At 48.4% G+C, this 26,446-nt stretch overlaps 1 protein-coding gene across 1 annotated transcript in view; it reads left to right on the forward strand.

The window, feature by feature from the left end:
* ELMO1 (engulfment and cell motility 1) overlaps positions 1-26,446 on the forward strand; it is a 333,348-nt gene that overhangs the window by 42,931 nt on the left and 263,971 nt on the right. Inside the window, exons 5-8 of the mRNA XM_027835911.1 lie at positions 49-99; positions 2,751-2,920; positions 17,435-17,470; positions 22,398-22,497. Of these exons, the coding sequence (XP_027691712.1) occupies positions 49-99; positions 2,751-2,920; positions 17,435-17,470; positions 22,398-22,497 (357 nt within the window). The remainder of the gene's footprint in view (positions 1-48; positions 100-2,750; positions 2,921-17,434; positions 17,471-22,397; positions 22,498-26,446) is intronic.

Genomic DNA, 26,446 nt, shown 5'->3' on the forward strand with positions numbered 1-26,446 from the left:
GGTGACACGTGACCAATGCCTTCTTTTTCTTTTGTCTTTTTTTCCCAGAATCGCAATGAAATAAAGAATGGAGCCATTCTGCGGTTGGCGACATCCCCAGTGAGTTGATCTGAAGCTTGGTGTCTTGTTCCTGGCTCGTCTCTCACTGTTCGTCTCTCCCCCCCTCCCCCCCACCTTCAGAAGGGGCCATGATGGTCAGGCTGCCAGTGGGAAACTTTGGAGGTCACGTTGAGCCAGACTTCATAAGATGTCTCTCCTTCCAAAGTTCTCTGTGGGCTAGCTTCACCCTCCTCTTCCACCTCAGACAGAGAACTCATTGCCCTACAAGAGCAGAGGAAGTTGGTGGTGGAAATTCGAAATGAATTCTCCGTTTTCCTTCTCTTCCTCTCCTGTTCTGAGTTCAGTGGTTTTATGTATGTGTGTGTGTGTGTGTGTGTAATTCTCCGTTTTCCTTCTCTTCCTCTCCTGTTCTGAGTTCAGTGGTTTTATGTGTGTGTGTGTGTGTGTGTGTGTGTACACACACACACACACACACACACACACACATATAAAAACCCCATTTTACAGATGGAAGTATAGTGGTTAACTCCAGTCATTCCCAAGGCCTACAAAGTTCCTGGCCCTGATGGGAGTCTAGATTCTGGCCACATGGGCCACGGGAGGCAGGGCCTCGGGTTGCCCTCCTAGGTCTGGAGCCTGTGTCCTTTCGGCCTTGGTCAGTAACTCTGCCACGGGGGTGACATCATCCTCTGTGGTAGAGAGGAGGTGGGAAATAGCGGGGGGGGGGGGCATTTGGAGACCCCTCCAGAGGAGGATGTTCCAGAATGGCCCATCCCTCTAGGAACTGCCACCGCCTGTATGGCACCATAGCCTGACTCCATCCCCTCAAAATGACTGTTGGCCTTTACTTGACCTAGAGATTGCTTCTCTAGTTAGTGGTACTTGTGTCCATGTACTTTGAGAGGCAGCCCAGTACAGTGGATAGGGCCCTGGGCTTGGAGTCACAAAAACCCGGGTTCAAATCCCACCTCAGAGATTTCCTGGCTGTGTGACCCTGGATAAGGTGGCTATCCCCTCTGTGCTTCAGTTTCACCTATAAAATAAGGGGAGGGTGTGACCTTGAGGGCCCCTAAAGTCCCTTGGAACTCCAGGTCTGTGGTCATTCTGTTTTCTTCCAAAACTGATTTCCTTGTTGTGGAAACTGCTTCCACTCATGCAAGTGGGCTCAGCTTGTCTTATTTTGTTAGGTTGTTGCCTAAGGGGCTCGTGTGTGTGTGTGTGTGTGTGTGTGTGTGTGTGTGTGCGTGTTTGCCTAAGCCCTGGGTTCAAACCTAGTGTTGGCATTTTCTCTTTGTATTGCCTTAACCTTTCTGGGCCTCAGCTTTCCCCTCTTTAAAATGAGGCAGTCGAACTGAACAGATGTGCTTGAAGGATTCACCCAGCTCTAATCCCCCGAGGCACCCGAAATCTGCTCACTGATTTGCCTCTAGTCTTACAGTTGGTGAAGAGCAGGCCTGGGATTTGAATCAGGCTCAGGCCTGCTGCTCCCAGGACTCTTCCTGGACCTGGTATGCTGATCTCACGCCTCAGCCCCACCTTAGCACATCTTCTTTTTCTATCAGTCAGGGAGGGCTCAGGTCCTTCCCAGCCACGTCTGACCAGGGTGATCACTCACCACTTAATATGGCAAGCCTACCCTGAATTACAAGCGCAGGTCTTCTTTGAAGGCCTTGGCATCCTTTGAAACCTTATATGCGTCACAATGAGAAAAGCAGTGTCTGCTAAAGAGTGTTGGCTATTGTTAGCTGCTGGGGTTTGGAGCTGGATAATAACTTCAGCAGCTGTCCATTGGCTCATGGACTCTGAGCTGGAAGGCAAGGCTAAGCCCTTCCTTTTACAGATGAGGAAAGTGAGGCCCAGAAAGGTGTAGGGACTTATCATACAGGGAGTAGGTAGAGCCTCTGACTCCAAAGCCAGACAGTTACCCCTCTGAGACTTTGTGTTAGGTAAGTTTACAGGAAAAATACACTTCCCTTTCCTTTTTTCCCCAGCCTGACTCTCAGGGTTTTTTCTTTTTCTCCTACCCCCCTACTCCATGATACTGAATGCCCTCAGGTTGGGGCAGTGGTAGAGTGGAGGCAGAGGGTTTATGGAAAATGAAAGTGAATTAAGTACCAGCAGGAATGGGGCTGCTGTTACAGATGCAAATCCCCCTCCACCTTCCTGTGGTGGACCCAGGACCTGAGTGGAAACATTTTAAGGGCAAGATTCCAGCTCTGCTGGACCTGTTCTCTGAGGAGCTTGTGAAGGAAAGGCCCAGAGACACGAGTATTTCATCAGAAGGCTCTCTGGGAGAGAAAACTGTTAGTGAGGAGGCCACAGAAGCTTCCTCCTGGATGGATGGCCTGTGTGGAGAAGGGTGGGCATGCTGGAAACCTTGGGGCAGCTGCGAAGCTCATTAAGCCTGCACATTGGGGCTCTGTAGTGTCAGGGAAATTATTGTTCTTTTGGGACCTAGCCCACCCCAGGTAAGTTGGGGGCTTGGGGGGCTGGGCTCCTAGTTGCCCCTCCCCCCTCCCTTTTCCTCTGGTCCCTGCCAAAAGACACCATCTATTCCCATTACTGGAACCCCGGGGGGAGGGGGGGAGTGTGTGGACTGAAGTCAGGAGTCCCCTCCCACCCCCTGTGTGGCATCTCTGCCTCTCCCTTTTTGAGGATTTCTTTTGTGTGCCTTTTTTGTTCCTGGGGAGGCTCAAAATGCCCAGCAGCTTCACGAGAGGATCCAGTCTTCAAGCATGGACGCCAAGTTGGAGGCCCTGAAAGATTTAGCCAGCTACTCCCGAGACATCACATTTGCCCAGGAGTTCATCAATCTGGATGGCATCTCTCTCCTCACCCAGATGGTGGAAAGCGGGACAGAGTAAGTTGATTTGTCTGGGCTCCTCACTGATGCTATTCTTTTTGGTTTTTAGGCCTTCGTCCAGTGACTGGTGTGCTGGAAAAATATTTAACAACCAGTTCTTTTTTGGGTGGGAATATATGTATAGCACTTTTAAGTTTGTGTGTTTAACATTTTCTCTTCCACTTTATTAAGTTTAAACAATCGACAAAACATTAAGCCAGGCCCTGATTTGTAGCAATTGTCAATTTCTGAGGTATGAAAGCTCTCACTGAAAATTTAACAACTGGCTCTCACAAGCTGGTCCGAGCCGGCTTTAGCATCCCCATGTGTTGCAGCCTGTTCAGCCGCCCCTTTCCTCTCCCCTCCCCAACCCCTACCAGGGGTTTTGCAGTGTGAAGTTTGACTGAGGTCGTTCAAGGTCATCGGTGGACAGACCCAGACTTCTTATCTCCAAGGTCACGTGAGAATGGGCACATGCCGATCTGAGAATGCCGCAGAGGCAGAAAACAAGAAAGAAAAATCAGGTCATTCGTGTCTTCCCAAGACCTCTGATTCAGCTCTGAAATGGGATAGCACCATGAAATAGGACTCCCTCCTTTGCCCGCCCCCAGGCCTGACCCATCCCAGAACACTGGGCTGAAGTCACCAGCAGAGACCTTGGCTCTCTAGACAGCTCGAAAGGCCGATTCCCAGCCGACCGAGTGAGCGAGGTTTTCAGAGTAGCTTCTCATGATTCGATGACTATCACAGAATGTCCTGCTGCCATTTGTCTGGGTGTGTATTTCCCCAAGGGACCCTGCTGGGGGTCTCCAGAGCTGACTCAGCTTGACCGGCCCCCTTTTCTGTTCAGATCGACATCATCTGTCACTGCCTAGTTTCATGTCCTGAATCAGCAGCCTGTGGAACCCCAAAATCTCTCTGTCTCTCATAGCCTACTAGAAGGACGTGGTGTCAGAACGAGCTGGGTTCAAATCCTGCCTTCAGCACCGACCACTTGTTTGTCCCCCGGCAAACATTTGACCTTTTGGGTCCTCTGTTTCCTTCTCTGTGTATAACAGGGATAATAAAACTCTGGGTTGCTTCCAGACAGGGTGGTTATAGGCCTGAAATGTGATGGTGTGCTTGGCTGCCCCAGGGCACACTGTTGTAAGCACAGCATCTCAAAGAGGCCGACAACGATGACTTTCCCAACCAAGGTTCCTCCGGCCTCTCCTTGAAGGCCCCAGTGAGTGGGGGAGCCCCCCACCTACCAGAGGGGCACATGAGCCTTGAGGGTGGCACTGATGGGTTTTCCTGGCATCAAGCCCAATTTTACCTCTTTGCTCATAGTTCTGACGCAGGGCTCATCCTTTCTCCTTATGACAAGGCCTGAGTCTCTGTTTTTTCTGGGCTAAGCATCCTCAGTTCCTCGACCTGGTTGCCCTCCTTTAGGCACTCTCTAGTTGTCAGGGTCCTTTAAATATGATCCCCAGATTATCTTTCTTTTATTTTGGTGCCTTAGAAAAGAATGTTAAGGACAAGCCGGCCGTCTCCCCTCTCCTCTTGTCCTTTCCCTGCTTGAACACAGGCTCTGATAGGTGAAGTTTTGCTTTGTTTTGCCTGAACCAGGCCGCCAAATTCCTCCAGGGACTTCCCAAACTGGGCTGCCTACAATGCCTGCATCTTCCTCCAGCAGACTCCACCCCTTTCTCCTTATCTGGTCCAGAACTGGGCCGCGTGGACTGCCCACATCAGGCCACTGACTGTGTCCCCTGTTCTGGCAGCTTCCCTCTTTGTGTGGCCTCCCCCTCTAAATGGAAGTCCCTTCACAGCTTGTATTCGGACTCCCACTTTTGTATTAGCACGCTCCTTGGCACTTAGTGAGCATTTAATAGTGGTTTTCCATTCATTCTTCCATTCATCTGATATTGGATGATGTGTGATAAGCATTTGCAAAGATGACCACCAAAGTTGAGAGTCAAAACCTATTAAGCACCTACTGTGTGCCAGGAGCTGTGCTAAGTGTTGGGGACACAGAGAAAGACACAAGCTGGTCCCTGCCCCCCAGGGAGGGAGCTGGTCTAAGGAGGCGAGAGGTCCAGAGTGAATTTCATCTGCTGAAATGATTATGAAGTCCAGGAAAGCAGCCAGGTGGGAAATGATAGGGTGGATTCCCAAAGAGCCCTCCCTGTGTGGTTTCACCATGAACATTATTGTAGCCGACTCTGCAGCTAGGTGGCGCCATAGTGCATAGAGCGTGGGGCCTGGCAGTCATTTTGCTTTGTTTACCTCAGTTTCTTCATCTGTAAAATGAGCTGGAGAAGGAAATGGCAAACCACTCCAGTATCTTTGCCAAGAAACTCCAAATGGGCTTGTGGAGTGGGACACGAGTGAAATAACTGAACAGTATGCTGACTCTGCAGATTATAAGGTAGAAAAATTAATTCAAGAACTGAGTAAGAATTTCCAGGTTAAATGAAATCAGTGACTACACTGAAAAGGTGAGCACAGGGAAGGATGGTGAAAAATAGAATTCAGATACGTAACATATTAAAATATAGTAGGTGTTATTAACCATATTTTAAATGTGTTTAATTTTAATATAATTGTTATAAATTAATTACAAATATATAATTAATTTTATTTAATATGAAATAGATATAAATATATCAAAAATATAATAAGAAGTGACAGAAATTGAAGCCATGTAGATTATACAGAAGGCTCATGCCATTACATCATACATACTTTCTTCAAGAAAAGAACCAGGTGTTGTGAGGGTAGCAGGCAGCAAAGAATGGAGTTGGTCTTATTTTAGAGGATCACAAGTGACTGATGTGAGATTCATTCCTAAATTAGCTCTCTGTGCACAGCCTCACCACTAACTTGTTAGAACAAAAGTCACAATTCGGAACTCGTGCCTTGTGAAGATCAGTTGAACTAATTGGAGAAGATTCAGATTTCAGATGCCAGCTGAGCTGCCTTCACCCTCTTAAAGACCTGCCACCTGGGAGAAAGATTAGAATTATTCTGCTTGGTCCCAGAGGACAGAGCTAGGAAAGACTCAGCTGAGAGGCTAACCCAAGGGCATTAAGGGATGACATTAGAAGGAAGACAACAAAGAGAATAAAATTGGAAAAGATCTGCAAAGATGTTTACAAGAAACTTTTCACCATCAAGTTCAGTGGAGCCACTGCTTTAACATAAGAGGTCCAGATTAGTTAGCTCCATTAGAATGCAAGTGCTTTAAGGGCAGAGACTGTGTTTGCTTGCTTTTTATCCCCAAGGCTTAGCTAAGTGCCTGTCACAGAGTAGGTGCTTGATAAATACTTGTTCTTGGATTGATTACTGCATGAAGAAGTGAAGGTGGAACTCAAGATGGCCAAAATGGGAAAAGCAACTAGCCTATAGTAAGTATATACAGAGAGGGTTAAATAGGGTGTGGAGAATGAGGAACTGAAGGCATAAGGAACTAGTTACTCATTCAGGAACTCTGAAATATCAGCATTCAAAAAAAATCTAGTACATGTGCATTTTGCATAACTTTCTAGATGTGGAAGAATTACTGTTCATCCTGTGTGTTAGATATGCCATCAGTATCTTCCCTATAGGCCATACTGACATAGTGTAGAAAGCACTGGATTCAGAGACCAGTAGATCTGGTTTCAAATCCTGCTTCTGACATTTACTGGCTGTGTAACCATGGCGAAGTTACTTACTTAATTAGCCCCTCTGAGCCTCCGTTTTCTCTTCTGTACAGCGGGGTTAATAATACTTGTAGTTCTGATCTCACAGGGGTGTTGCAAGGCTTGGGTAAGATAACATACCTTAACAGTCTTGCAAACCTTAGAGGGCCATAAAAATCCCAGCTGCTGTTATGATCTTACATCATCTGCATTTCTACCCTGTCATAGCTTAGAGGTTTCGGACAAGTAGTGAGTACACCAGCCTGACATTCAGATAGATTCTCTTGGGATTTCTCCGAACGCTCCCATCTCCCTGGGGTGTGGTGTGGGATTAATGAGGTGATGCCGGTGTCACACTCTGCCAGTCCCTGTGACAGTCGGTTCTAAATCAGGACTAAGTAGTATTTTTAGGCATAGATTTCAGTTGCTCATAGAGAAAGAAAAGGAAGGAAGATGTTTCACTGATTCATCATTAGAAGAAGCATGTGTACTGGCTTCCTTCTGTGGGGTATTGTACCTCACAAAATCATTTTATCTAAATGCAGTTTTTAAAAAATCCTGACTTGTAACAGAAAAATTTGAGCAAAACCCAACTGACAAAGTGACCATGGCTTTTCATACATGCAGACTCCCACCTTTCTCTTAGACCAGGGAGGGATGTTTCTTTCACCTTTTTCTGAGAACAATTAACCACTGAAGTGCATCTGAATCCAGCAGCATCTTAGCCTCCCTCCATTTTTCAGTATTCTAGTTGTAGATATCATCCCTTGGTTCATCTGCATCAGTTTCTGCAAGTCTTCCCACGTTTCTCTTAATTCCTTGTGTTTGTTGATCCTTACAGCATCGTGATCTTCCTTCACGTTCATCTACCACAGCCATGTCCCAAGGAATGGGCACCTCTTTGATTTCCAGTTCTTTGCTCCCACAAGAGTGTGACTATGAATATTTTGGTATCTACAGGACTTTCTTTTCTGCTTTTGACCTTGTTGGGGGCATATGCCCAGTTGTAGGAGTCCAGGGTTGGAGGGTATGAACAGGTTAGTGACTTTTCCCAACTATTTTCAAATTGTTTTTCCAGAATGGTTGGACTAGTTCAAATGATTTGCTCCAACTAAAACAAGGAAGAAAAGAGGTTTTCATATGGGCTATTCAAGCTTCTTACAAAAGACAGTAAGACGTGCTCTTAGGTCCTGGGAAACCGTTGAGATAGAAAGCCGCATGAATGGAGGAGAGCTAGTCAAAAGACTGTTAGTTGTAAATACTGGGCAGGATTCCAGATGTGACCCTCCCTTTCGGATTCCTCCCTTTAGAAGTCCTGTGAAAAATGTGGGCTGGTTTTGAAGGGATCTGGTGGGAGAGCTTCCCTTGAGCAGAGTTATAAAGAAGTTCGCTGGCTATTCACCTATTTGTTTATCCTTTTGGTCCTTTAAATTCATTCACTGCCTACTGTGCCAAACTTGTTCAATAGTTTTCTTGTCTCAGACAAGACTAAAGCTACCCCAAAGGGGGCCGGTTTGCCATGGGATGGAGAGAATTTGAAACCTGATATGAAGGGCAGTTCTCATCCTTCTGCCTCTTCACTAGAGATTGTCAGGGGCAGCCGGACCCTGGGAGTACTGGAGCGGACTTTCTTGTTCCGTCTGAGTTGGACCGGGTCCCTGAAATGCTGGGATTTAAGGGTTGTCTCTCTCTCGTGATATGTGTTGTTCCATTTGTGCCAAAGTCAAGGGTCTTTCCTGATCCCCCTTAATGCTGGTGCCTTCCCTCTGAGATGATTTTAGTCTTGAATAACAATTAGTCTTTTTATCTTCTGTGATTTCTATAAATAGGGGCTTTATGGAATAATGCATTGGAGGCTAACCTTTTTTTAAAAAACTTAATTTATTCCATATGCTTTTGAGTTTAAAATTTTTCTCCCCCTTCCTCCCCAGCACCCTCCCCAAGATGGTGCACAATCTGATATAGTCTATACATTTATATTCCCATTAAATATATTTTCACTTTAGTGATGTTGTAAGTAAAAATTAAAACCAATAGGAGGAACCATCAGAAAGAGGGAAAAAAAACTCAACAGAAGAGAAAAAAAATAGCAATTCAACTTCCATGGTTTTTTTCTTTGGATGTGGATAGCATTTTCCATCATGAGGCCTCTGGAGATGTCTTAGGTCCTTGTATTGCTGGGAAGGGTTAAGTTTATCACTATTAGTCATCACACAACATGGCTGTTCCTGTGTACATCGTTCTCTTGGTTCTGCTCACTTCACTCAGCATCAGTTCATACAAGTCTTTCCAGGTTTTTCTGAAGTCAGCCTGTTCATCATTTCTTATAGCACAATAGTATTCCATCACATTCATATACCCCAACTTGCTCAGCCATTCCCCAGCTGATGGGCATCCTCTCAATTTCCAATTCTTTGTGGAGGCTATCCTTTTGGTTTTAAATATTTGGGGTTCAAGTAAAAATGCTCTTGCCCCCTTATTGTCTCTCGTTGCCTTTATATAACCAGCACACTTCCACAGTCCGTGAGAATGTGTTTTCATTGCTTCCTATGCAGGGCTGCGTGGCTGTCTCTGGTAGCCTCCTTCCAGCTATTTTGCACTTCCCCATTTCCCTTTTGTAAATGAACCAGAGAGTGTCACCAGGAATAGACTGGCCTTCCAGAGATGGAACTAAGAGCAATAGCTAGTTGAGACTCACTGAAAACATTGTAATAATAATCATTAATGATGGTGATGAGAATACAATGCTTATTCATTCATTTAACCCCATCTCCCCCTCCCTCTCGGCTCTGGGCTCGGCTAGTTGTCTGTCCCTCTGCTGTTTGTCCCAATCATAGTTATTGATGGATTCACTCAACAAGCTGCCTGTTCTGCCTGACATCACATTAGAGTCTGGGCAATTTGCATTTTTCATCCACTTGACTTTTCCAGTGTGGATAGTAAAGCTAAGCTCCTTCCTGTTTCTGAGGATTTCACTAATAAAGCTCTGAGCTGTTCGGAGGCTCCACACAGTTAGTAAAATGTTATTTGTAATCAGGAACTTTGCTTCTAATAGGGGCCCCCCTCCTTTGGTTTGGACTCTTGTGTGACCATGCTGAGCACGTGTCTCCCTGCTGATGTGCTGCGTGGTGTTTACATCAGCAAACCATGGGACAAAATTATCTCCATGGTTGCCTCAATCACAAAACCATCTACCATTTTAACATGTGGGAGACCACTTGTTGAAAGGGAGCCTTCAAGGCTGCATTTTGCTGTAGAGGGAAATGCTTCAAAAAAATGAGTACCAATGTATCTCACATTCTCTCTGCCTCTCAGTCAATGGTGTGGCTAGGACACAGCTCTCCAGTAGCTCTGCTTCACTGTGTATGGTTCGTAGCCCTCCTGGCTTCATCAGCAACATTTTGAAGATGTTTCAGTTCAGCTGAGACTCATGGCAAGTTTGTTGTACCCTCCTTAACTCCCTCCTTGGTGAGGGGACATTGCTCACAGCGCTGCTGTCTTCCAATACCAAGTCTATAAGCTGTGCTCTACCTCCACAAGCTTTTGTAAATGATGCCGAGTCTCTCAGTTGTATCTGCTCACTAAGGCGCTTCTGGACTTCCTCATTGTGGTCATGGTTTCACATCCACTAACCTTCTCTAAGAAAAGGTGTTAGAGTCTGTGCTTGAAGGTTTGTTTGGTTCCCGTTTTTTGGAGTCTGACTTGTTTAAGCAGCTTGTCTGGGCACTGTTAACATTACACAGTGTCTTTTCATCTTCATCCTTTCTTCTGTCTTAGCGCTTATTTTGACCTTTTGTTGTAAGTAGCAAGGCCTGGCTTGGGCCAAGATGGACGATTCTGAATGGGGAGCCCGCCATTTCCTGTCAATGGTGATAAGATCGATTTCATCCTTTCTATCACTCAGTCCTGGTTGGGGTCTCCAGCACCTTTTTTAAAGAAGACAGTCAGGCTACGCAGGTGAACAAACAGTTTCTTGTAGACTCCAGGGTTTCAGGTGATCTTTCACTGGTTTGGCAGGTTGCTTTCTGCCCTAGCTTGTATTCTCCCTGCACCCACCCTGGCACTGAAGCCCACCAGAGTGAAGGGAGATGCGAACTTACTTACCTTGCATTTCTATAGCACCTTAGGGCTTCAAGGTTCTCCACAAACTCTTATCTCATTTAATTCCCGCCCCAACCCTGGAAGGTCGGCTTAGCTTGGAGGACCTTGCCAGAATCTTGATCAAGATATCTCCTTCCTCCCCTGAAGCTGAAGGTACATGTGCTGCAGGTACATTCACAATGCTACTTTTTTTTTTTAACAATCGTTATGGATATCAGAAGTCTAAATGGACTCTGGTCCCATAAAATTATACTTCTTTTTTGTTTGTTTGTTTTTTTGTTTTTTGCTAAACAGTGGAGTTAAGTGACTTGCCCAGGGTCAAACAGCTAGTAAGTGTCAAGTGTCTGAAGCCAAATTTGAACTCAAGTCCTCCTGACTCCAGGGCTGGTGCTCTATCCACTGTGCCACTTAGCTGCCCCCCATGAAATTATATTTCTTGTTGCCTTTGAACACATGATGAAACCAACTCTTCCAGCTTCTATATTCATATTTCTGAGGAGAACTTGAGAGCCATCCTTCTGTCTAAATAATAACAACAACAACAATAATAACCTACATTTCTCTAGACTTCAAGTTCTACAAAGTGTTTTCCTTCTACATGCCTGTGATAGAGGTAGTGTTATACCCATTTTATGGAGGAAAAATTTGAGGCACAGAGAGGAAAGGCAATGTGGTTACGGTCTCATCGCTAGTAAATGTCAGAAGTGGGATTTGGACCCCAATGTTCCTTCCCTTTCCACTCTCCCACATTGCTTTAAGATCAGCGGTCTGTCAGCTGATTCCTTGTTAGACAAAGGTCACATATCAAAAGAAGTAGTTACATTGGTGACTTTAGATTATCTTAAGAAATATCTAACTTTTAGCAGCCTCTTCCCCTTATCCATTATCCATTAAAGGATTTGGGGAGGACTGATTTTGTGTTTTGTTGATTTTGTGTTTATTTTTTGGTCATGGTGACCCTCCCCCCCCAAATCTCTCCATGCTTAGGCTGGCTGACTTTTAGGCAGAGGTTTGGCATTGGTCTTGTGGGCCAGCTTAATCTAATGGACAGAATCCTGGGCTTAAGAAGTACTGCATTCAGATCCTGTCTCTGTACCTGAGTAAGTTATTTAGTGAATCTTGTATCTAGAATAAGGATACTTGGAACCTGTGTTAACTACAGGAAGATATTGCTGTGATATTCATGAAGGATAATCTATGCTTAGCCCCCACACTGGGTCTCCCTGCCCCAACTCACACTCAAATTAGCAGGTTGGGGAGTCAGGGGAAAGCTAGTCCCAAGGTAAAAGGGACTTTGTAGATCTGTACTGCAAAATCTATAGCTTACTAGCCCCCATCAGTATGCTTACCCTGAAGCACCACATCTGGTCATGTGACCCTGGGAAAGTCACTTAACCCCATTTGCCTCATTTCCTCATCTGTCAAATGAGCTGGAGAAGAAAATGGCAAACCCCTCCAGTATCTCCGCCAAGAAAACCCCAAACGGGGTCACAGACAGTCGGACATCTAAACAGCAAGTGTCAACCGGTAGACACTATTAGTCATCATGTCACAAAGCATTTGTTAAGTACCTACTGTGTGCCAGGCATTGTGCTAACCATTGGGGGTATGAAGAAAGACAAAATAGACTCGATCCCCGCCCTCAAGGAACTCACAGTCTGATAGGGGAGACAGCGTGCAAATAACTGTACAAACAAGACAGAGACAGGATAAATTGAAGAAAATCTCAGAGGGAAGGCACTGACATTAAGGGAGATGGGGAAAGGCTTTTTACACAGGGTAGACTTTTAGCTGGGGAAGGACGGAGGAAGAGATGAGGAAGGAGAACAGTCCAGGCAGCGGGGCCAGCCAGAGCAAATGCCTGGGGTCAGGTGATGAAGGATCTTGTGTGAGGAACAGCCAGGAGGTCAGCTTCACTGGATCAAAGAGGAAGTGGGGACTGGGAGTGCACTGGGAGACAGGGAAAGTGTCAGAAAACTGGAAAGGTAAGAAGAGGCTCAAAGCCAAGGCATTCATTAAGAGTGTGTACTCCAAGGAGTAAATAAAAGACACAGACCCAGAGTGCATTCTTGCACAAATACACACAGCATCCTTAGGAAGAGCAGATGCAAACTTGGAATATACTGGTAGCGAATCACACATGACTGGAGCACATGTGGCCCGAGGGAGCTTATCCCCCGATACCACAGGGCCTCAGTATACTTTCTCTTCTTGTAATGGCCTCTTGCTTCTCCCCTCTGGGTCTTGTCTGTGTGCACGGTTTGTTCAGCCCACCTCTGTTGGTCCCCTTCTCTCTCCAGCTCTATTCTCAACAGCCGAGGCTTCTTTCATTGTGAATCTGGAGCTGCCTCTCTTTTCTGCTGCCAGGGGTCACCTGCCTAGAGGTGCCTCTACTGACTTACTCTCTTTCTGTGCTCCCGTATGGATACAACGTATATGGATACAATGTCTCCTATCGGGCCAGCGACTCAGTTTCAAGATTGCACGGCACTGGTGGAGAAGGTGAGGAGTTCTCTTCTCCCTCCTGCCCTCCAGTAGGATAGAGGGATCCCGCTGCCTGACATTAGCCCCTGATCTGAAGAACACTTGTCATGGGCCACCAGAAATACGGCCATTCGGCCAATGACAAGCTACCTGCCTGATTCCATCAGGAAGGACTGATTCACACTTGGTAAAGCGATAATGGGATGTGGACACATCTGTGGACTTTGTTTAGCACCTTTGTTAATGCTTTATCTCCTGTGATTGCATCAGTTGGAGGGGGTGGGGGGCTAGAATTGGCTGATCATAGACCAAGTTCCCCTATACCCCAGCACTGTATGTAAAGTGCTTTGAAAAACTCAAAGAACTCTATGTATATGAGTCATTATTTTTATTAGAATCCTCCAAACTTCTGCTCAGCGGGTATGTCGTCTTGGGATGCATGAGGTTACTTCCACACCACAGTGTGGCCACATAAAAGGAATTTAGTGGAATTCACGGTGACTATTCTTGAACAGATGTGTGGAAGAAACACATGGCAATAGGGGGGAAATATTACTGGCCATAAGTCAATTGTTATCCTTGAGGAGTCATTTCAGTCATGTCTGACCCTGCGTGACCCCACTTGGAGTTTTCTTGGCAAAGATAGTGAAGCGGTTTACCGTGTCCTTCTCCAGCTCATTTAACAGATAAGGCAACTGAGGCAAACGGGGTGAAATGACTTGTCCAGGGTCACACAGCTAGCAAGCATCTGAGACCGGATTTGAACTCATGAAGATGACTCTTCCTGACTCCAGGTCCTGCACTTTATGCGCTATGGCGCCACCTAGCTTGCCCTTTCTCAAAAATGGTGACAGTGAAAAGAAATCTTATTGGAGGTTACTGGGAAAAATTTGGTTAGCCTCAATGACCTCTTCTCTATTCACTGTATAATACAGCTTGTCTCCTAGATATATATTTGAACACATATGTTTACCATATGCCATATAGCCCACTCTGGCTACAGCATCCCTTAGCACTAGGGGAAAAGTGATACGGGGTGGAATCTCCCCAGACTACTGCTCTGCCTCAGCCTCTTCCTGGGGGACCTGTCCAGTCCTCTCCTCTCTGCCTCTTTTTCCTTATCTGTAAAGGGAAGAGACTGGATGGGAGCAGAACTTCTTAACCTGGGGTTCATAGATCCATGAGGGGTCCACAGATAGATTTTAGGGGATCTGTGAACTTGAATGGGAGGAAAAAAGAATTACATGATGATGAAATTTAAAAATTTTAAACTCTTTTTCAGAGAAGTGTCCACAGGGTCTATTCATGAGACGCTAGAGGGGTCCAGGACAACCAAAGAGTTAAGAGCCCCTGGACTAGAGGAACCCTAAGGACACATTAGCTTTAAACCTTGTGATGCTGTGAGCCTCTGATCCAAGAGTGAAAGGCAAGGCAAGGCCATTCTCTATCCAACCTGGGCAGTGGAATAGGAAAATTCTGTTATTAGGGAATGAGTAAGTCACAGCATCCACCCTGGAAAGATGCATTGTCAGAGGAGGGAAAAACGAAGTCTAGTAATTTATGAAGTCCTTGCCTTGCTTTTGTTCACGGCTGTGCTCTGTCTGTTTCTGGCTCCTTCTCTTTATGTGTGTCTTTATCTCTCTGCACCTCTCTTTGTGTCTGTCTCTTTCTGTCTTTGTCTTGCTCTTTGACTCTCTCTCTCCATCTCCCTCCCTCCCTCCCTCCCCCCCTCTTTCTCTCTGTCCCTCCCTCCTTCTATTTCTGTCTGTCTCTCTCTCCTCTCTCTCTCTCTCTTTCTGTCCCTCCCTCTCTTTATATCTCTGTCTCTCACTGTGTCTCTGTCTCTTTCTGTCTGTCTCATTTGTTTATGAGCATTTTTTCCAACATTTATTTTCCACAAGATGAGCCCTGGGCTTGAGGCATTCCATGGCAGGTGTCATTTGCACATGTTGGCTGGTTTCCTTGAGTACTGTTAATAAGAGTAAAATTGAAGAAAGCATCTTGGAGGAAGTCGTGAGGTAATTAGGCTTTCCCCCCTCTCTGAATCACTCTGAGGACGTTTGGCAGACGCCATTTTACAAAGGCTCTCAGCACTGGTGGCCCATTCCCAGAATCGCTCAGAATGAGAGGTCGGTGGGCTTTGGGTCTAGACGAGGGGTTGCCCGGTCAGACTCGTTAGCCTCCTGTTGGAAGCTGAGAAAGCCACGGCAGCCTGCTGAGCAAGCGCCACATCTGGGGGCCACCTGCTCCACTCTGGGCTCCATGCAGCCACGCTCCATGGGCCAGGACAGATTGCAGAAGGTTCTGGAACTTATCCTTCCCCAGGAGGTATGTTCTGGGAATGTGGCATCTCCACGGGGCCCTCATTAGCTGCCAGAAAAGTGCAGCAGAGCTCTAATAAGCTCCAGGCCACATCGTTGTTTGTAAGGCTATGGTACCATTATTACCCAGAAGCACTCTGACAGCAAGGTGACCAGGGCCCTGCTGGACAATGAGCAGCATCTCCCATGTGGGAGTTTGACCAGCCCTGTGTGTGGCCTTGCCTGTTCCCTCTACACAGGATTTGAGGATGACCCTCAGGAGGGGTGGGCAGCAAGGGCCCTTTGGAATACATAAAGGGAGCCAACCATGAGCTTGACTAAGTCTGTCTTAGCTGGGAGGCAGGCCATTCAATTCAATTCAACAGGCATTTCTCAAGCATCTACCATGAATGAATGAATACAAATACATTTATTAAGAACTTACTACTTGCCTTTCCTGTGCCAAGCACTTAGGACACCCATAGAAAAAGCAGATGGTGGCTTTCTCAAAGAGTTCACTTTGTAACTAGGGTAAATAACAAACAAAAGAAAGTTTACTTGCAGGGCCGAGGGCAAGGTCCAGGGTCCTGAGGTTGGCGCCAAGAGGTCAGTTGACTGTGCTTGAAGATCTGGCGGGCATAGAGGCAGAGCAGATGATAAAACCTGGTGATAGCCCATCTGACCAGAAGGAGGAGAATGGCAGATTCCCATCTCTTCCAAGTGTTGTGAATGGTTAAAGCCCTGGGGAGTTGGGGTGAGGGAGGTTTGGGAGGGAGCGGTTCATAGGACCAGGGAAGAGGAGGATTATGGGGAGGAGTGTGGTAAGGGCACTAAACATTCCCAATGTCTTCAGCTGACCTTATGTGCTATGATCTAAGGCCTGTAACCATTCTTGGTTGTCCTCTTCTGGACATGCCCTAGCCTTGCCAACGTCCCTCACAAAATATGGCACCCTCAAAGGGATACCGTACAGTAGGTGTGGTCAGATCCAGACAGGGTATAGAGGGAGGCTCACCTGGGCTTTCTGCTTCTGGTAACTGCCATCTAACATCCCACTGGCGTGTGGAGCCTCCCTGGCTGAATCATTGACTCATGTCAACTGTACCATCCGCTAGGAAGAATCCTTGGCGTCTTCCGCGTGAATTGCTTTCTAGGTCAGTCTCCTGCTCTAGTTTTTGCTTTTCAGTGTCAGAACCAAAGCATGAGTTTGTCCGTGGAGCCAAAATGTGACTTGCTCTTCATTGTTCAGGTGTTTCCAACCGTCTGACTCTTCATGACCTCATTCGGGGTTTTCTTGGCAAAGATACTGGAGTGGTTTGTCATGTCTTTCTCTAGCTCATTTTACAGATGAAGAAACTGAGGCAAACAGAGTTAAGTGACTTGTCTAGGCTCACCCAGCTAGTAACTGTCTGAGACTAGATTTGCACCCAGGTCTTTGAGACACTAGGCCTGGTGCTCCATGCACTATGGTGCCCTCTAGTGTCCAACAACCTTTGATATTGATGCTTTAATATTTGCCCATTACCTCACTGCATCTTGGGAATGGTCCTGCTAGATGGGTATGACAGACTTACCTTACAGTTGAGGAAACGGAGGTCAAAGCGGGGGATTGACTTGCCCAGGACCCCACAGCTAACACATATCAGGGTGGAATCCGACCCGAGGCCTTCACACTGACTCCTGAACCTCGGGCTCTGCAGTCAGCCCCACAACCCCATCACCAGCCCCGGTCACCAAGTCTTTTGATCTGTAACCGCAGTCCCTATGAGCCCCAGGCCAGTGTCGCACACTCTGTTGGTACCTAATGCGACTCGTCCTGAATTTCTGAGGGGTCACGGGTGATTGTGGTCTTACCCTGGACGAGCGAGCAGCCCAGTTTCAAGGTGCTTTCTTTCAACAGGTAGATGCTGTTATATGTCTCTCCTGCCCACAGGGAAGGTTTTAACATTTTATTCATTTATTTCCGCATTTTTGTTTTTCAGGAGGTATCAGAAGCTCCAGAAGATCATGAAGCCCTGGTAAGAACATGCCTGCCCCTGCTATTGCAAGGTTGGCCCCCAGCTTTCCCCATCATGGCCACAGGCCCACGCTGAGCCAGCTCCCAGAGGGGCTCCTCAACTCCCACCTGGGGTCCCGCCCTGCGTCCGGCTGGTCACGCGTTGCTCCCAGAGCAGGCTTCTTCTCCCTCGCCCTTTTCCTTTGCTTGTAGCCTGGGCACCTTCTGTCTCTATCTGCCCCCGCTGGCCCCCAGGGCCTGTCCCAAAGTCCAGGCACTGCGTGGTTGGGATTACTTCCAGTGAGGCTTTCATTCTGGTTTTTCAATTACCTGTGAACAAAACTTTTTAACGTTCGTTTTTAAAATTTTCATTTCCGAATTCTCTCCCTCCCTTCCTCCCCTCCCCCTCCTTGAGAAGGCAAGTGATCTGGCATAGATCATACATGTGCAATCTGGTATAGGTCATACATGTGCAAGCTGTTATAGATCATGTGCGTGCAAATCTGGCATAGATCATATGTGTACAATTTGGCGTGCATCATACACGTACAATTTGGTGTGGGTCATATGTGTGCAATCCAACATAGAGCACACAGTGCAACCTGGTGTAGATCATACATGTGCACTCTGATGTAGATCACACATGTGCAATCTGGCATAGAACATGTATGTGCAATCTGGTGTGGGTCATACATGTGCAGAATGGCTCACTTTAGACCAAGGGCTTTGTGTGTGGCCCATGGATGTTCTGAGTCAGGGCACTCTGATCCCTGTTTGCTGGCCTCAGGAGCAAAGCTCCAACTTCTTTTAGAAGCAAGCCTGAAGTTTTGAGGGGTTCTTTATAATTGCACACAGTAAGTGCTTAATAAATGCTTGTTCCCTCCCCCCCTCTAAATTTTGAAGCCACTGGTTTTAACTCCTGGAATGTTAAGTGATCATTGTGTGTTTAGTGCTGAGAGCCCCTGACTTCACATCTGCTCTCTCAGTCCCCATTGTTTCCACCAAAGCTGACCAGGCCACCTCTGCAAGGCAGCCTGGGAAAGCCTGCAGTGTGGCCGGACCACTGGGCAGAGCCCCACAGGGGCAGGGTCACCGCTATGCCCTCCTCCCCGCTGGCCAGCCTGAAGGAGCAGCAGCTGCCTCCGGTCCCCAGGCATCCGTCGTCCTGCTTCCTTCCTGCTGAGCCAGAGCAGCCCATGTGTTAGACTGGAACTTTTTCCAACTTTTAAATTCAAAGACAGGGTTTAAGGAAGCAAAGAGAGCCTAAAGCAAACACTCCAAGCTGGTTCGGGTCCTCTGTCAAGGACAGTCCCTAACCTGTGTAGGTGTCCAGCCAATCCTGGGGCCATCGTCTGCCTTAGCACTGAAATGCTCATTTCAAAGTCCTGGTGGCTCCTCGGGTCTGCCAGGGGCATGCAATGCAGACCGCTTCCTCCGTCGGCCACAGTCAAGACAACAGCAACGGAACCGGTGCTTGGCAATGAGCCTGTGACCACATCCACTGAGGAGCACCCTCGGTAGGGACGTGACCCACCCATGCCCAGCCCTCTGGGGCCACTCTTGTCTGAGTCCTCCCCAAAGAACTGCCAACGATAATCATTATTATTATCGTCCTGAGTAATACTAAGAATAGAAGAATACTGACCACAGTGGCTGTTGTTTACACGGTGGGTGGAGGGATGCAGACAGTAACAGTTCCAGCATGTTCATGGAGCTCCATGACCACCCTGGGGGGGACGGTGCCATCGCTGGACCCTGAGGCAGGAGGTGATTGTGCAGGGTCACAGAGCCAGTCACTGTCAGAGGTGGATTCATGCATACTTGGCACACGTGTAACCGTGGGGCACAAGATGGCACAGAGCCAGACCCCCTCCAGCAATGGTGGGCTTTTAGGAGGACACGCACAGTGAGAGAAGGCAGTGAGTTTGAATCTGCCTCTGATGCTTCCTCCCTGTGTGACCACCTTGGACCTCAGTTTCCCCATCTGTTAAATGGGGACAGGTCATGACCTGCGGTCCCCTCCTGGCTCCTCTCCTCTCTGTTTCTCCAGGTCTGGGGGTCATATGACATCCAAACCAGCTTCCTTTAAAAACGCAGATAGGGAATTCAGCTTTTCCAGGCAATGCTAGCTTATGTTGGACCGAAGATAACGCCAGCTGAGTCAGGGAGGAAAAGTTATTTAAAGTATTATGAAAGACACAGTGTTTTGGCCGTGACCTTGGCCTGGCGCCAGGACTGAGAGTTTGCAGGCGGCTCATTTGTGGTCTTCCCTCCAGGACTGATTCTTGCCTGAGCTCACTTTATGTGAATGCATTTAAAGGCCCACAGCCCCTCCCCACACAGTCCTCCGCCCCATCCCCAGCACCACTCCCCCGAGCAATGCTAAATGCACTATCTGGTGGTTGGGCTCTGGCTGTGCTGGGTTTTCTCTAGGCAGCAGGGTCGACCTCAGACATATTCTCTCCTCTCCCTGGACCCCTCACTAGTCCTCAGTGCATACTTACCTAATGCTGTGACTCAGGTCACGTGGTAATGGGTAAGCTGGTTAGCCTGGAAATGCAGGAGAGCTTGACAGCTCGATCCCCTCCAGAAATGGGGATGTGGAAATGGAAGGACCCCCCCCCCCCCGCCCATGGAAGCTTGCCAGTGGGTGTGGGCGCCAAGGCCCACACAGGGGCTCTTCCCCTGCGCATCAGCCCCTCCCGCGGCCTCTGCCAGGCCTGGCCACGTGGAGCTCTTCCCTGAAGGAGTCGAGCCAGCCGGTGAACGGCTGACGTGGAGCCTTAGCTCACTCATGGCTGGGGCCCTGCCTCCACCATAGCTGGGGATGGCCGGGGAGGCTCAGGAGCTGGGCCGTGGAACTCGCCCTCCCCTTCCCAGGCCATAAGGTCGAAAGCTGGAGGGACCTCAAAGGTCAGCCTGTCTGACCCTTTCCTTTGTACAGATGGGGAAACTGAGGACCAGAGAGGTGAGGAGAGAGGAGTGGCCTGTGACTTTGTTCCAGAGAGGTGTCCCTGCTCTAGACCCACAGGGCCCTTTGTGAACACTCAGCCAGCCCAAGGCCAGTTAATTCACTGAGCTGACTCATTAAGCCTTGCCTTGCTCAAGCGGCTCCTGATCTCACACTTGCTGACGTCAGCTGACATTTTCTTACTTGGAGAGCTCTAACTCTTGGTCCTCCTCTCATCGACCTTCTTCCCTCCACTACCCCCTGTATACAGCAGGTGCTCAATGCTTGCAGGATGCCTTGAATCCTTCTCTGCTCTTTTGTTAGTGAACAGTCCATCCTTCGGAAGGGTCCTTGTGACTTCCAGTGACGGGGCGACCTGGCCCTCTGGCGACACCTAGAGGGGATCAGAGAGAAGAGCTCCCCATCGGCATCCCCTGCTTGGTCGCACCCTCATCACTCAGAGCGGGTTGGGGGCAGATCCCTCAGCCCCTCCTAGTGCCCCCCAGCCTGTGATGGCAGAGAAGGGCCACTGGCTCCCGCCTGCACTACCCCCTTGGGGGCTGTCCCCCAAAATGAGCATTTCTCCTGTCTGTCCTTCACCAGGAGGCTCCCCCAGAGGTCTGGTGTCTGAACTCAGGCCCTGGGGAGGAGGGACATGGGGAAACACATGCGGACCCTCGGCGGCCTGTGGCAGCATTCGCTTCGCAGAGCACCATGGGATGGGGGAGGCTTAAAGTGTTCCCCGGACCCTTAGCCTCAAGAAACAAACCCACCGCTCTGTCCTGATCTACCTAGCTGCTTCCTAGGCACAAGGTGAAGTGATGAGCCCAGGGTCACACAGCTAGTCAGTGTCTGAGGCTGGATTTGAACTTGGGTCTTCCTGACTCTGGGCCCAACACTCTACTGAACTACATAGTGGCCTGATTTCTTGTACAGTTTAACTTAGTGCAACCAGCCTTTTCTTTTTGTTTTTCCCCTTTAATGTCTACTCCATGCCTGGCAAATCCAGAAATGAAAGCTCCCTGCCCTGATGGAGTTTATGCAGGAGAAACACCTGATTCCCTTCAAAAATATTCTTACGAGTAAATATTCACGCTAAGTGAGTGTAACGTGGATAGATTCCTCTTCTCCTGCATCAGGGTTTTGTGTCTTGGACCCTCTTAGACAGGCAGGGACCCTTTCTCAGAATAAGGCTTTTTAAATGCATAAAATAAAACACACAAGGTTATGAAAGAAGCCGGTTACCATTGAAAGGCAGTTCTCCAAATATGAAAGAACCGACTTCAAGGACCCCTGAATTCTCCCCCAGGACCCGGGCAGCCGCCCTCTCGCCAAGCCTGACCTCGGCCACGCAGATTTCCTCTTTAGAGAGAAAGTGTAGGAGTCAAATGCTGGGGGTTCTTTTAACACGAACTAAAAAATGAATTTGGTGTTCAGACTATGTACAAGGCATGACAGTGGCACCAAGATGCTTCTTAAGAGGAAACAAGATCTATAGGCTGTATTCAACCTCAGGCCTCCCGTGTCCTTTCTGTTATGCAAATATACATTTATACATAATTAAACACAGGAGGTTTTATATATATGTGTGTGTGTGTATTCATTTAGCAAATAAATGGAAAGATGATGTGAAGTAGAAGTGTGTGTATGTATGTGAACACATAAATGTGTATGTTTTAGTGTAGCAGTGTGTGTGTCCAGGTGTGTGTGGGGCCATGCACACACACACACACACACACACACACACACACACACACATCTTGCTTTCTCTCCACGTGCTCCTGCTTGGCACTTGGCTCCTCCGTGGTCGCCCCTCATCCCACCCGCCACGCCTCCTCTTCCTGCACCCCTCGCACCCCGCTAGGATTTGGGGTCTGCATGGCTCTCTTCCCGCTTCAGGTTTCCAGCCTGAGATCTCTCCTTCCTTACGTGTTTCCTGCCCCCTTCACCATCTCCCTTCTTGGCCAAGACCATTGCGGCTCCTCCCTGTGTCTTTCAGCTTTGGAGACATGCTGTCCTTCACGCTGACTGCATTTGTGGAGCTGATGGACCATGGCATCGTGTCCTGGGATACCTTCTCCGTGGCGTTCATCAAGAAGGTGAGCCGGCCTCTCTCTTTCTCGAGGGTCTGGGCCTGGGTCTCCCTTTCCCTGGTGTCTGTACTGCCCCCGCTCTCCTTGCTGCCAGGAAGATCCGGGATGGGAGAATTTTAGCTGCTAAGTCCCTGAGGCATCCTCCAGTCCAGCCCTTTTACAGATGTGGAAACTGAGGCCCAGAGAGGGGGACTGTTTTGTGCAGTGTCACATAGGCAGTTAGAACCAGGGTCAAGATTTCAACCCAGATCTTCAGCCCTCTTTCCTCTGTGCCAGTCAAATAAAGGTTGACTTCTCTGGATAGAACTGGGATGATGAGGGCCTTCGGGCAGGAGACCTTGCCTCCAAGGGGAGGACTCCCTCATCGTAGGGTGGGCACCCCTTCAGGAGGTAGGGAGGTTCCCTGGCCTGCCTACCAATGGAGGACTGACTCTGTTTGCCAAGAGGTTTCAATGTGTGGGCTTCTCACTTGCCTAGGGAGAGTAGCCACTGCCGGGACTGTCTGCATCATGGTCCCCTGCTGCTGTGGGCGCATTCACCATCAGCCAGTTATCCTGTGCTCTGGGGGCTTGACCTCTGCCCCTGGTTCTCCTCCCTTCTTGCCCCTTCTCCCGGGCACAATGCTAGGCACAGTGCTGAGGCCCTCGGCGAGTTCCTTCTGATTTTCAGGGGTTTTAGGGAAAGCTCTGAGTCGCTCTCAGCCCAATCTCCTGATGCACAGCACAGTTTCTTTGGGATGTTGATGTGGGCTTCTCCGTCCTTTCCTCCAGTCACTGGGACAAATGAGAAGGAGGCTTCTTTCTGAAGCTCCACTTGGTTTAACATTTGGGGGCAGATTCTAACAACTCGGAGCTTAATAAAGCACGTTGGTAAGGACTTAATTCTTTTAGACGGGTACATGACTGGTTCCTGGGCAGAATTTGGTCTTTGAAGTCTATTTTATAAATTCCATGGAAATTAAGGAAGATCAATGATATGCTGGGCACTAGGGGGCACCATGGTGCACAGAGCTCCGGGCCTGGAATTGGGAAGACTCATCTTCCTGAGTTCAAATCCAGCCTCAGACACATAGTAGCTGTGTGACCCTGGACAAGTCACTTCACCCTGTTTGCCTCAGTTTCCTCATCTGCAAAATGAACCGCAGAAAGAAAGAGCAAACCACTCCAGTATCCTGGCCAAGAAGAGTGGGACTGAACAAGAGCAGGCCTGTCCAGGAGGAGATGGGATTAGTACTCACCTCAGCTCCTCCCCATGACAGCATCCCTGGGGGATGGGAGGAGCTGCCCTTTCTTCACTGACCATGAGCCAGAGATCCTGTTTCAGCTGGGAAAGAAGAGCATGGATTTGGCCATGCTGTCATTCAGCTGCCCCTGGTCCAAGGATGCTCGAGGCCCCATTCCCTCGAGCCCCATTGCCCTGTAGGGACTGGAGGTGGTATCTGCAGACTGGGCTCTGGGTCAGGGGTCTCCTCCCATTCCCCTTCATCAGCTAGAGCATCCCTGCTCTCACTCTGTGTGCCAGGGACTGTGCAGCGGCTGCTGAGGCTGAGCGGGATGTGTGCCCACAAAGGGGGCTGTTCTCCTTCAGGACAGACTCGGCTTCTTGCTGCAGAGGACAAGCTGTCCCAGTGCTGGAGCGGCCTCATCCCTGCCAGGCATGGGGAGAGGGGACCGTCCAGGCACCAGCTCCCGGACCATCTGCAGAGCAATGCACACATGTAGTCGTGTGTGTAAACATGTGCATGGAAATACGAATCTACGTGTTTGAATAAACACGGCCCCAGGAGGAGACGTGGGGAAGACACAGATGGGAAAGAGACTGTTTGGGGCTCAGGAAGCACTTTGTTTTTCCCGGCGGTGTTGCACAGTGCTACCTTCTGTCAGGAGGAGGCACGTGGGGGCTCTGATGCAGGGTATGAGCAGGCTCTGGGGCTCTCGGCCCCATCAGCCCCACCCAGAGTGACATGGGGCCACTCTGGACTACACGGGGCTGAGAAGACTGGGTGTCTGAGGGTTTGCAGAGGCAATGGAGACTTGGATAGCTACTTTAGAGTTCCTTAAAGTGTATTGTGCTAGTGTAGACAGCCTGATGCCTTGGGGGCTTCTTCATCTCCATCCTTGCCCAGCCTCTCCTTGGATTCCTTTGCCAGATGAGGTCTTGGCTTTGTAAATGAAGGATGGGGAAATGTGCGTCCTTTCAACGCCACTACCAAGGGTAAATTTTGGAGTCTAAACCGTGTTGGGTGATCGTTCGGTCCCCAAAGGAAGACGGGTGCCTCTCTTGCCATTTGGTCCAGGGAGAGCATCGGACAAAACCATGAGAGGTTGGCTTGGACAAGTCTCTGCCTCTCTCAGCTCAGTTTCTCACAGCCGACATAGGTCTAAATCACAGATAAAATTGTTGAACACAAAAGGGCTGAGGATGAAGCCCTGAGGCACACCATTAGAGACCGCTCTCCAGGTTGAGAATATCCATGTAACTAAACTAGGGTGTCTGGGAGCCCTCTGAGCATTTGTAAGGATGGGGATACACCTTCCCTCCTCCTGCTGCCCCCTGGCCTCAAGCCTGTCCATCCTCATTACTCAGAGATGTCTCCCCCATCCATCCAATAGCATTTGATGCAGAAACTTCTCAATCCTTTGAGACTTACATGTGCTTCAAAAAATAGGATTGTAGGAGCATAGTTTTAAAGCTGGAAGGGACTTTAGAGGCCACTGAGTTCAACCCCCTCATTATACAGATGAGGAAACTGAGGTAGCCCAGAGAGGGGAAGCAACTTGTCCGGGCTCACACAGCCAGAATGTGTCTGAGGTGGATTTTGAACCCAGATCTTTCTGGCTCCAAGTCTGATGCCCTCTCCACTACCTCTCTTACCGTCTTCAGGACTTTCAGTCTTTCCTTTATCATGTGGGCTCTGCTCTTTCAAATCTGAAGATCTGCTAAGACGCTCACAAACTAGCCTCCTGATCATCTTTTGTTAAGGGCAATAGTTTGTCGGGAGTCTAGGTTCATGCTTCTGGGGCAGGGAGGGACTTCAGCACAGTCTAGTTTCTTGATTTTACAGATGAAGAAACTGAGGCTCAGAGAGGGGAATGATTTGCCCAAGGTCACACCAGAGGTGAGCATCAGAAGCAGAAGGTGACTGTTAAGAGGGTCCTGATGCCTGGATTCCAAGTATTAACATGGAAACATTGAGGGAGGCTGTTGTCCTGCTCTGGGGAGCAAGCCTGAAATTCAGACAACCTTGTGAGAAAATCAAATAAATAATAAATCAAATAAACAAGCTTTAGAGAAAGTGCCGGGTCAGCACCATGATATCAATGGGCAGTGTAAGCTCTAGTGACACCAAGGGTTCAAGCACAGAAGTGCGATACTATACTTGGCCAAAGAAGTATTCATAGGCCCCTAATTAACAAGTAATTACTAATTATTCTCTAATTCTGGTATTGATAATTGCTGAGTGGCACCATGAATAGCTATCTGATCCTATGTTTAGAGCATTTTCTGGCTTATAAAGGATTTTTCACAAACAGCCTTGTGAGGGAGAGAGTGAGGGAATGATTATGCCCATTTTACAAATGAGGGAACTGATACTCAGAGAGGGAAGTGACCAAGTGATGCAGCTGCACCCCACTCTCTATGCCCTGGGACGGGACACCAGGGATCCTGATGGCTTCAGCCCAGCGCTCTTTCCCTCAGGCTGTAGGATTGCCAAGGCTTATGTTTCTTGCTGGAATGACAGATGTGGAATTGATTAGGGGAGCCTCCAAGAAGCAAAACTGAAACCAGGTTTTGAGGAAAGGGGCAACTGGTAGAGACGAGGAAGGGGCATGTTTGGTGGGAGAGACAGAGTATGTGAAGGCTAAGAGAAGAGAAGCCGCTTGTTAGAGAGGGCTTTGAGATCACAAGTTGTAGTGTGGCTGCTGAGGAAGTATGTGATGTGTGTGTGTGTGTG

The sequence above is a fragment of the Vombatus ursinus genome, unplaced genomic scaffold (assembly GCF_900497805.2).
Source record: "Vombatus ursinus unplaced genomic scaffold, bare-nosed wombat genome assembly UNPS02014817.1, whole genome shotgun sequence".
In the NCBI taxonomy this organism is placed as follows: Eukaryota; Metazoa; Chordata; class Mammalia; order Diprotodontia; family Vombatidae; genus Vombatus; species Vombatus ursinus.